This window comes from Coloeus monedula, assembly GCF_965178545.1.
Source record: "Coloeus monedula genome assembly, chromosome: 8".
Classification (NCBI taxonomy): Eukaryota; Metazoa; Chordata; class Aves; order Passeriformes; family Corvidae; genus Coloeus; species Coloeus monedula.
The window spans coordinates 23,351,763-23,364,249 of record NC_138788.1 but is presented as its reverse complement, the minus strand read 5'-3'; the positions used below and the strand labels follow the sequence as shown (position 1 = coordinate 23,364,249).

The 12,487-nt window shown below is 40.4% G+C and overlaps 1 protein-coding gene across 2 annotated transcripts; it reads right to left on the bottom strand.

Moving 5' to 3' along the window:
• Window positions 1-1,340: 1,340 nt before the first annotated feature.
• Window positions 1,341-11,130, bottom strand: ZNF518A (zinc finger protein 518A). 2 transcript variants are annotated; one of them, XM_082285674.1, is made up of 3 exons: window positions 11,038-11,130; window positions 9,152-9,274; window positions 1,341-6,860 (listed from the first exon to the last, which is right to left on the bottom strand). In XM_082285674.1, exon 3 carries the CDS (start codon window positions 6,742-6,744, stop codon window positions 2,116-2,118), a length of 4,629 nt encoding a protein of 1,542 aa, XP_082141800.1. In that variant the 5' UTR covers window positions 6,745-6,860; window positions 9,152-9,274; window positions 11,038-11,130; the 3' UTR covers window positions 1,341-2,115. The 2 variants fall into 2 exon arrangements, with proteins under 2 accessions (XP_082141800.1, XP_082141799.1); XM_082285673.1 differs by having other exon boundaries at window positions 1,341-6,863; window positions 9,156-9,274.
• Window positions 11,131-12,487: the final 1,357 nt, after the last annotated feature.

Below are 12,487 nucleotides of genomic sequence, written 5' to 3'. Positions count from 1 at the left end.
TCCCAAAGAAGGCAAAGGCAATGTCCAAAATTCATGGGTTCAATTTCACAGTTTACAGGACAGCAAACTGAGGCAGACAATAGATCCTTCTAGTCAAAAAATCTTAGTATGTTTTTGTCCTTTCCTAATGCTGTTTCTTTCCAACCTGTTTCCTCACCACTACACCGGTCTCCTTCAAAGTTCCTAGCCAAATTAACATCAGAGCTCAAGCCCATTGTTCAGCACAAAATGATCCAGTTTGGATAAACAACACATACCAACTGTGTATTAATTCACCCAAACTATGCTGCCTTGACTGCTTCAGTTGACTCCCATACGTAAGTCACCAGCTACAAGGCTTCCTGCCAACACACAGATCAAGAAAGAAAAATTTATCTAGCCTGAAGCAATTGTTTTTAAATAATTTTAACACTTTTTAAAACGTAAGTTGAATTCAGGTTAGTGGTGACATGCCTGTGACATCCATGAAAGACTTCCTACTGTTTCACTGGTAGAAAGCAATCTTCATTTTCACCTTATGGAAACAGTAACAGAAAACTACCTGGGCTTGCATACAATCTAAACCCCCAGAGATTTAAATGTCCCAGTCCCCTCCAAGCCTACTATTCAATTTTGACAGTTTTTTCATCAATACTTTGGGAAGCTGGCTTAAACCACCATACTCAGGCAGAAGGTGCCAGCCCCATGGTAAGGGTAATACCACTTAAGACAGAAGCTTCTAGCCTACAGGTTCATTAAGAATCCAGAGGACAAAGTCTCAACACATAATTACTGTGGGTAACAAAGACCTTCATCTGTATAGCCTCAGTCACTATGGTTAAAAGAAGGTCTTTTGTTTACATGCCCTTATATAAAGACTAAAAACTGTGAAGCATAGGTCTGTCTTCATTATCCCTAAAACTGAAAGTAGAAAGCAAGCAGGCTCCTAAGAACACTACTCTGCTGGCTGGTAAAGTAAGGGAAGAGTAACTCAAGCCTTCATTTTGCCAAATCCCTGGTGCCCCAAAAGGCAATGCATCTGAATAAGCAATAGCAGAAAACATTAAGTCATTACGGGGACAAATTACACACACCTGAAATAAAACTATAACGCAGATACTGGCCTGAAATGGTGCTCTGCACCTCCCCGTATCCTGGCCTTCCTATAGGGTTTGTGGCAGACATAGTAAGACAGAAATATTTTCTATAAATGCTCAAAGTCATGTTCTGTAAACACAAGTTATAGCAAATTTAATAGTGACAAAATCAATACAGATTAGGAATGTTCACCATTCTTAAACACCATATACAATATGAATATATATACTGTATATTTTCAATCGATTTCAATCTGACTCACCATATTAACACAATCATAACATGTTTTATTAATTTATATGAAAAATACTTCACTAAGAAAGTAGACAAACTGCACAGAAATAGTACAAGTGTCATGTGCATAGCAATATAGCTTAAAGCATTCACATATGGCTTTGTTTAAATGAAACTGTTGGGGGAATGGCCCTACAGGGACCCATGGTTACACAGTCAACATAATGTAAACTGCTTCACATCTTTGAGGCACTTGCTAACAATAGTGTTCAATCCCTGAAAAATAAAATCAAGAGCTAATAAGTGAAAGTAACAAAAATCCCAGGATAACACCTGTGTGTATTTGTTTGAAAAGATCTCAAAAATTGGTTTAGTAGTGCATGCACAGAACTGAAAAACTGGGGGGAGGGGTGTAGTTTCTGTGCAAGAATTATACCAAGTAACTAAAAAGTATAAAAATATTTACATGTTTAGGGATTTTTAAGTATGTACAGAACAAAAGCCCTGAAGACTCACTCTATAGAATAAAAATAGAGCAAATTATAGCAGTAATAAAAAATAATACATATTTTTATGGAATTGTATTTGCAGTTAGTTACAAGTTATTTAAACCACGAAGTTCTTTAATCTTTCCCAAATCTGATGGCAATAGGGAATACACTCTTTTAAAACATAAGCACTTTGCATCGTTTTTTAACCTCAGTTACAATACTGACATACAAAACAGAGTAACTTGTGTATCCTAATTCAACTAATTCTCTTTTTTTTTTAACTTTAATGAATGATACAAATTTTCTTCACTGGTCATCGTTCCATTAATGAATTCCAATCTCGAGTAGCCTCCATCAGATGCCTCTGTCCATGTCCTACCCAATTATCCTGATTGTCAAATATTCTGCCACAAAACCAGCAGCTAAACTTAGCTTTCAAGGTATTATCAGAGGTAGTTTTCACAATCTGGTAATTGTTTTTGCTGGTCTTTTTCAGTGTCAATTTTAAGACAAATCTTTCTTTCACAGGGCTAATGGGTTTTATTGTCCTGTACCTTTTTTGAGAAAAATCATCAGTAGTTACATCCAAAGGATTGTAGAACTCTGGCTGCAGAAGAGCTTCAACAGTTCTTTTTGACAATAAAACCTTAAGAACATGTCCCTTAAATTTAGCAATGGTTTTCATTACATTTACAACTTCTGGAACATCTGCATCAGGATGATTAAGCACAACAACTGGTTGATTTCTCCGGGGGCATTTTACAAGCTGGTTAGAATTAAAAGGGAGCAATTTCAAATTCCTTACAGTTTTTTTTGATGCCCTTGGTTTGTAAGGGCTACCTGATTCACTAACAATTTCAGCCTGATTCTTTTCCTTACACTTCCTGTGCAACACTACTTTCTTTCTAGGAGGTTCTGGGCAACTAGCCTTCCTTTTACGTTTGAAATTCTTGTTTCTTTGCACACCCACAGTTCCTGAACTTTTAGACCCAGCTTGTTTTAAACTAGGTTTTACTTTTGCAGTTCTGTTTTGGTTGCTCCATGTGGATTTCTGACAACCAAAGTTATTCCTCTTTTTAGCAGTTATTACTTGCATACTCTCAGTAGAACATTTTTGCAACTGTGTCCCTGCAGGAGGAACACAACATGCTGGATTAGAGCTTGCCAAAGAGGCATTTGCTGGCATTAGCCCACCTGGTAAGTTTAAGGCATCATTAAAACTAAGATTAGTTTGTTTCTGTGCTAGTGCAGGAGTAAGGAACTGCAAGTTATCCACCTGTAGTGAGGGCACCAAGTTGCTTACTGACTGAGTGGTATCAGACAGTGTATCTGAAGTAGGAGTCTTTATTTTCAGCAAAAGCTGTTGTTGCATGGCTCCAGTTTTCTTTGGTTGACAATTTTGATGAGCATTATCCTGAAAAAGAATTGGTTTGTGAACTACAGGCTTGTTTGGTGTCATACATTTCAGAAAAACTCCCTGCTGTCCATCAGGCGAAAGTGCATAAACATGTTGTTCCTGTTTAATTTCCTGTTGCTTTACTGACTCCAAAGAACCAAGAACAGCATCCTGGTGCTCTGGTAACACCTTCACAGAAGAAGTTACTTTCACAGATGACTCTGATGAGCTTGTAATTGAAAGAGGTGCTTTGAATAACATACTATTCAACGAGTCATTTACTGTACTGCACACTTCCCCATTACAGGAACTTCTTTTACTTCCAAAACTGTCATTTTCCCCCTTCACTTCAGAAGTTGATATGGTTATTTTCCCAAATTCTCTGGATGCAATTCCCCCTAAAACCTGAGAACTATCATTAGCACTATTTGTAACTGTTCCAACTCCCCCAGTAAAAGTCAGAACCATTCCAGGTCCTTTATTTGAAACAAAAGATGCAGGTACACCTTTAGTCACATGCCCATCTGATGAACTGGTTGATGGAAGAGATTTTCCTGAAACCACCTGCTGTCTAGACTGGTTAGAAAGGTGGAAAGGAACAAAAAATCGTGATGGAAGGGACTGAACAAAAAGGGCTTTCTTCTGTTCCTGAAGAACAGGCAAAACTGGTGAAAAGCTGCTAGGATTTTGAGCTGCAGACAGTACTTCCTCTTTTACTAACTGCTGTGTAAACTCATCTGTTTGAGTTTTTAGCAGCGTACCAACACCCGGAGTTCTTGATAATTTGTCCGCATCCTGTGAATCAAATGATGTTTTGGGTGTCTGTCTTTCTCTCCCACAACATGTACCTTCATTTGTGCTACATCTTGTATTCAACTCTCTCTTATATAAATTGAAGTCTACATTAGAAGGAGGCCTCTGAAAACCACGTGCAGTTGCAGAGCTTTTTAAATGCACACAGGCTGCATTCCTGGTCTCAGGACCAGAAAGCAGCTTATCAGAATGAAGTTTTACACAGTTATTCGTCTTGCTGTAGGACTCTTGCTGAGAAGTTGTTTCTACTTTTAACACATCTTGCAGTAACTGGTTTATCTCAGGCGATAAATAATTAGCTGCCTGTTCACTTTGCAAGGAGAACACAGATGTGATTTTAGGCATTAAAAAAGAGTTAACACAATCAGAGGCATCTTCCTGGAATTTCTCAGCTACGTTCTGAAAGCCTTGATTTATGTTAGTGTCCAAATACTGTTGGCCATTAAGCTTGTCCTCTGTAGAACACTTGCTGTCAACACCACATTTAGATTGGCTTTTAAAAGACACAGAGTTATTCTTAGTGTTTATGTGTTCATAAGTTTTATTAATATTTGATTGGGCTGACACAATTTTCTCTGCTTTTAAGCCTTTCATCGACTCTGAATATGAAGATGCAGATTCATTTCTACTGTTTTGAAAAGAACCTGTTTTGCTAAATTCTTTGTATTTGTCATCTGTTGATGTCCAAATGCTACATGGATTATCCAAAGAGTCCATTTTGGAATAGTTGTGAAAAGACAACAACCCTTCATTAGATGAATCCACCGAAGTTGAATAATAGAGATTATTAGCTCCATTACTATTATTCAGGCCACCATTTTGCATTTTCAGTTCAGGAAAGAAGGGCATTTTCATAGGGTCATAATGAAGAGTATTTGTAATAGCGGTTGGTAATACCTGAGGATGACTTGAAGGACTAAAGCTGCCCCGTGAGATACTACTCTGAGTTCCAACTTTTGTTACCTCTTCATGTGGAGGTACAGTTGAGTCCAGCTTCACTGGCAAATAATTTGGACTTCTTCCTACAGCTATATTAGAAGGTGCTGCAGTTTCAGAAACACTCCTCCCATACAATATGGAGTTATTTTGTTTTTCCACTTTTGTTTTTCCTGAATGACGAGCAGGACAAGAAAACGGAGGGGAGGTTAATGGACGAACATAATTGTTCTTTAACGTTGACTGATCAGTTACATGTGGTATAGCACCTGAAGAAAAGCCACAGGAATCAGCAGTCTGTAGCAAAGGAGTTGTAGAACCATCTTTAACAGGATCAAGTTTCTGACCCAACAAATACTCATTTTGCTTACTTGTAGGTAGTAATTTTATAACAATATGTTGTTTTCCATCTACCATTTTAAAGCCCATAAATTTAGCACTGTAATTTGCTGGAACAGATATTTTATTGTTTTTAACCATCAATACTGTTGGCCCATGAACAGCATTTTTCAATAATCCCAGGCCGTAACTTGTTCCATCATCTGCCTTATTGTATTGTGCAGTAGTAGCAGAGAGCATTCCACCCATGAAATGACGCTTTTCTGTGTACTTAATTTGATCCTTCTCTTCATTTGCTTCCACATCTCTCATACACTGGTTCAGCTCCTCAGCATTTGTCTGAATTTTATTTACACTTCTTAGCACTTGTGTATTTTCTTCTCCGGCACTGTCACTTCCACTGCTTATTTTCTTCCATCTCCAGAGTGCTTTTTTTGATGCTCCCATTTTATACCTTCTTAACACAAGCTTCAGTCCTGCTGGAGTCTTTACTATTCTTTTTTCATATTTATCCTTTTCCAGTTTTTCTTTTGCAATTAAGTGGTCTCTGTGTAAACCTATGATGTGTTTTAAAAGATAATCTTTCCGTGATGTGCTGTAACTGCAATAAGGACAACCAAAAGAAAACATATTGGTATGAACAAGAAGATGATTTTGGAGCTCCTCTTCTGTAAAGTTTTCTTGATGGCATTTTCCACATTTATAGAGAATCTCTTTATGTTTGTGAATGTGCTGAACAAATGTACCCACATCATGGGTAGAAAACCCACATTTTTCACACTGGAAGCATCCATTTACACAGTGCTTTGATATGAAGTGTTTTGTCAAAGCCAACAAAGTGTATATCTGTTCATCATTACAGAGCTCACATTTTACTAAAGTGCCACGATGGATGCGTCTGTGCTGTTTAAGTGACTGAAAGTCATTAGCTGAGAAGCTGCACATCTCACAAGGATACAAAGGCAACTCACCATAGTGTAACAGCTGAAAATGTTTCTGTAGGTCATTTGGGCTGTATCTAATGTTATCCTTACACTTTGTACAAGTGAAATTCAGTATCTTTGCTGCAGTTTTCAACCCTTCTTCAAATTGCACTTCTGGTATAATTTGCAAGTGGCTTCCCTCTGAACAATTGGGATTGCTTCCACTTATTTTGTCTAGACTTAAGGACTTCCTTGCAGTTTGCTGCTTACACTGAAAGAGTTTTCTAAACCTATCAACTTCATGTTTCATTAATACTTCATTTGGAATGTTCACCTTGGGCAATTCAATTTTCACATTTTTTAGTCCGTAAGTGAGATTGACATCTAAAATTGCTGGTTGAATCGTCATACTTAAAGGATCACTCATCAGTTCTTTTTTCAAAGTAATGTCTGTAGAAAAATTCTTCATAGCATTGTGTCTTAAGAAACTGATTTGCTCTTTACCACAAAAAAAGTGTTCCTGTTCAGATGACATGATTTTAGGTTTTGCTTTTCTTTACATGAATTCTTGTGATTTAGTCTTACTTCCGGCAGCAAATGAGACAACTGCACCGAGTTATTCTCAAAGCTCTACAACTTCCCCATTCCAGTCTCCTGAAATTAAAAAACAAAACAAAGCAAATACTACTTTTAAAACGAATGCAATTAGAACAGTTATTACAATTCATTAATAAATATATGCCAATCTTTGAAGTTATTAATTTTTATAATAGCACTTGAGGGGGAAAAATAAAAGGAGGAGGCAAAAAAAAAGCTATTACACTGTACCTTTGTTTGTTTGCTTATTTTTGTTGGGGGTGTTTGCTGGTTTGTTGTTTGGGCTTTTTTTCAAAAAAAAATATAAAACTTGAAAAATAAGTTTTAAAGAACAACATCTACTGAAAGATACATGTCATCAAATTTTGGGTTTCTCTCACCCTGTAAGCATAAGAAATCCCAAGACCTACCTTTTTTAAATGAAGCCAGTGTTTATTACTCATTTGGGATTTCAAGCAACTAAAAGCACTCCTTTGTGACATGGGTCACTAACTGAACCTAAGTGAAGTACTAAAAACAAGTAACTATTGTGCTTAAAAAGGAAAGAAAGTAAAATCAGAACCTGACAAAAGATCTACTTTACTAATGGAGACATGACCTTTACCAACACCAAAAAGCCAATGACACTGACCTACAATGGATTTTTCACATGCCTACCTTTAGTACCACACGAGTCTGAAGTAGTCAACAGACAAAAGTTCTCAGGTTTCTCATTGCATGTTCCTGGATACATGTTAATATTTTCAGGGCATGACTGACAGCAGTACTCCTCTATGGATTAAAAGGCTCAAATAGTTATGGTCAGCATCACTGTCTCGCTACAGACTTCATGTCAGTGTTTCCATAACAGGCTGCACCAACAATTTATAGCAGCTCAAGTCTATGCTTGAACAACACTCCCGCACAGAATGTCGACACAGAAATCAGCAGAATTGAAAGAGCAGCAAAATTAACTTGAATTCTGAAAAGCAACACTAGAAAGGAAGAACTGTTTCTTCACTAGTATAACACTTTTTACCACAAACTTTTTCCACAGAAGAAGTCACAAAGTCACTTTCTTCTTTCCTAACAAAAGTTAGTAAATTGTTAGCTGAAATTTGATCAGTGATTCTCTCTCCCCTACTCTCGTGCTCACCCCGAAGCAACACAGACTTGGAACTCATGAGATCATCTTATTTATTCACATTCAAACTGAAAGAATCATCACATCCTCTCCCTCACTGTGACTAAGCGCAAGGGTTGCTTCTAGATCCCCAAGCCATCATAAGCATTAGCCCTAAGGTCTTTCAAGTATTTTCCCACAGTCCTGGGAGAAGGAAGTATCTAGCATTAGACATTCAAATACCTGACAAAGAAAATGGAGACTGAAAAATTTTCAAGTCCATGTTCTTGTATCATGTAGCAAGAAAAGTAAAACACTTTTTTTAAGCACATGTTTTAGTGCATTCCTTTGGAAAAGATATTAGCACTTCTGCACAATTCTTGAAAATAATAAACACAACATCGACACCATACACAGACTCTTATATCAAGTAAATTCACTGAACTGTGTCCTCCAGATATGAGAAGAGACTGCAAGACTTCAACTATACATCTGACACTCAAAAAAAACCCCCCAAAACAACAAACCACAGAGACATACACTCCCTCCTTGGAGTCTCTCCAAATGGAAACACTTTGGGTAACTCAATGACACACTCCCTGTCTTTCACACCGAAGATTAATACGTGGGATATTACCCTACTTTGAGCCTGGAGAAGAGAACAACTCATGTGCATTTACACTCCATTTCCACTAAAAGAGTACTGCATTAAAATGCATTCTCTTGCCAATGGTATATCCCTTATTTGAATAGAAGCAAGCTGAACTTCCAGATGAAGAATAAGTAACTAAAAATGACCTGGATTTGTTTGCTTGAACAACTTTTTTAATACACAGATGCAACACAAAGATTACAGGTTGCATGATGCAATACACCATCCTGATGGTAGCTGCCCATCCTTCAGATTAAAATGTTACACTGTCAGACACTGAAACCTGAAGTATGTTTACGGTTAAAACTATAGAAATCAGAAGTGGATAAAGTGCTGCAGAGAACAAGGCCCAGGCTTTCAATACCAGGCCAGTGTGGTCCTCAACTGGGCAACATTTACATTTGGCAAGTAGTCCCGATCTAAGATCTCGTTTAATTAATTAACCTAATAAATTACAACTTAATTTTGTTATTTTTGGGTAGCAACTATCAACAAGCACCTGCAGCATGACAAATAAAAATATTTATTCAAAACAACCATTAAAAAAAATCCACAGGAATCTTTAAATGTATATTTTCAAAGAAGTCTGACTTACATGCTAAAAAAATACTTGACTTCAATTCTTCAGCATCTGGGTTTTTTCCACACACACGGAAGAGGTAAGTATTCAAGACTCAGAAAAGGCCACAGTCAGGAGGAATACTAAAAAAAGCTCTGGAAACAAAAGGAAAAGTATTTTAAATAGTGTAAATATAAGCATAACTGAAAGAATAAGCTGAAAAGCACAAATCCCTCACAAATTCACATTATGTGGATTTTTAATACATTGAAGACAAAAACATGAACTATTTTCTCTCCCAAATAATGCAATATAAATACCATATATATACACAATATAACAATGCCTATTTTACCTTTGCCACTACATCTCAAGCATTCATAACTGGGAAGCATAAACACATGATTAACTTAAAAACAGCACAGAAAAGATTGACTGGTACGTCTGTCCATCCAATTTTAACTTGAACTCAAAAGGCACTTATCTTAAGAAAAATTTCAATGGCAAAGGCCTAATTATAAGTTTCTAGAAAGTTGTGCAAAAGCCTTGAAAGGAGGCAGACTATTACATTCACAGTATCTGAAACAAGTAAGTAGATTTAAATGCAGATACAGTGAGTACAAACATTGAAAATACCTAAGCATGTGCCACAGTTAACTCTCATTCAAAAAACCCCCAAACCACTAAGAACAAGTGTAAGTAACCATTTGAGGCTCTCAGCCACAATTTTCTTCCCCCAAGAACTGCTGCAATATGTCCATATTTTGTTAAAAGAAAGTATAGAGTGAAAGTTTTAGCCGTATGTTTTGATCTAGTGAGAAATTACAGATAGGAGTTAGACACTGCTCAATTAGGTAGCTTTTACAGTTTTACCATTTAGAACTAAATTCAAAACAGGTATCCCGGCAAGCAGTATCTTCAAGATCTCTGACAAAATTTAGACTTATTTAAATTTTACTAAATAAATAAACAAAATTATACTGAAGTACATCCCGTGACTAGTCCCATTCTACATGCCTGCAAATTTAGAGTGGTCCCAAGACCTGGACACATGCAAGAACTTCCAGAACTAGATCTTAAGAAACCCATAGAGCTGGAGCAGTCAGATACAACCTGACCAGCACAACGGTGCTTTTGTAAAAATAAATGAAAATAAACCACCGAAGCACTCTCGGAGCTCACACACATGGACAGCCCGTGCCACAGGGCGAACCTGCCATTTACGAACACAACAGCTGAACGCGGCGCCGACACGCGACCAGCGCCAGCCCACATGCGGGCTGACTCTGCCTCCGCCCGCGCGGGGCTGCCGGGGAGCAGCGGTGCCGCGGCCGCTGCCACGGCTGGCCGGGAGCCGGGGAGGGGCTGCGGAGACCGACAAGCGCCGGGACAAAGCGCGGGCCAGCGGACGACGGAGCCCCCGAGCTGCCACCGCCTCAAGGTTGCGCCACGGGTTCCGTCTGACCGCGGACACAGCAGCGGGCGCTGCTCAGCATCGGGGTAGGGGCGAGCCAGGCGCGTCCCTCCCCGGCTCCTCCTCGGGAGCCCCGCGGCAGCGCCGCCCCCGCCCGCCGGAGGCGCCCGCACGGCCCCGGGGCGGCCGGGACTCTTGGCGCGTAGCCCGGCGGAGGGATACAGTCCCACGACCGTGCCGGCAGCAGTACACGAGGCCATTTTTGCCCGGTCCGGCCGCCCCGGGCGCGCCCCGCGGTCCCCCTCGACCCCAGCCCCGGCTACCCCGCGAACCTCCCGGGGCCGCCGGGCGCGGACTATTTAATGTCTCACCCTCACCAAGGAGCACCGCCGCAGCCGCTCGCGCCCTCTACCCGCTCCGCTCCGCTGCGAGCCGCGCCGGGCTGTCCCTCCCGCTCCACGCGGAGCCCTCCCGCTGCCCGCCCAACGCCCTCCGCGAAGTTACCTCGGGTACCGCCACCGCCCGGCGAGGTGCTGCCGGCCGCCATCACAGTTTCCATCCGGGGACTGCCGGGTGCGAGCCCGGCCGAGGGGCGGCCGCGGCGGAGGGATACGCGTTCACCTGAGGGAAGGGCGGACGGCGGCCGACGAGGCTCAAGGCGGGCGGGGTGGGGGTGTTGCGGAGCGGCACCAGCAGGCTCAAGTGTCTTCGTCCTTCTCATCCTCCTTCCTGTCCTCTGTCTCCTCCTCTGCCTGGAGGTAGGCACATGGCACGGCCATGGGAACGGCCTGGCAGCTCCACACGCTGTTACCTTGAGTGGCTCTGCCCTTCCGTGCACGCAAGAGCGTGTTTGGGCCAATGGCCGCCAATGGCACTGGGCATGGAGAGCTGCTGCCCCTCACAAAAGGCTCACAAGCAAAGGCCTGGCCCGGGCTGTTTGTGGCGCACTTCAGACATGGGTTCGCTCACCTGCATAGACAACAATAGACACAATATATTGTGGATACAAATACGCTGCTAGCGATAATTTTTCTTGCTTTTTTCCAGTCCCGTGAGATATTTTTCTCTCTCACAGAAGATATTAGTAGAGTTCTATAAACTATGAACACCTGCGACCTTGCAAAGCTTTGTTTGTAGTACAGTAGAAAAATATTTTGACAATGGATGTTTTAGGATTTTAGCCAGTCACCCCAAGGGGTGGCTGATCCTTTGACCAATTAAACTATGAAGAAAAAAGTCTATAAAAGAGTTTGTAAAATAATTAAATAAAGGAATCTTGTTGCACAATTCCTGCCTGTTGGATGTCTCTTCTCCTCCCTACCACTGCGGGACACCGTGATAATATATAAGGTCTGTCTGTAGATGTCAGCAGTTAAAGCATCTAGGACAATATATGTGCATTCGATCAATTAATTTGTTTTAATATGCTCAAAATAACACAAAAATCAAAGCTGATAATCACTACAAAGTGCTTGTCTTGTTAGAGACACATTATCATTTCTGCTTAGGAGTGGCATAAACAGTGTTTGTTGGTAGGAGCGTGCTCTTCGTGTTTGTGCCAAGTTTAATGCACATGGAAGACCACCCTGAATAAGTTCACCAAGGAGTATGAAGGCATGTGAGAAGTAGGAAATTCTGCTGCACCATGGCCAGAAAAGGGCAAATGCCCATGACAGAAATAGACTGTAAAGATGAATTGTGAATGAAGAGGTCTGAAAAGGAAATCCTCTCTCCACTTAGGAAACAGTGATCAAAAATCAAAAGGAAAGAGGAGAAAGCTTGAGATTTTTTCACTGTGAAACCTATCTAATGAACAATTTAGCCAAGCAATTCAGCTGAACTTTTCTCCACAAAACTTGTGACATATTACTAGTTGCAACGAAGTGTAATAAGTGCAATATTTACTCATGACTAAATATGAGAACCAGGAGTGTTGATGTCTTTGAGCATGCAT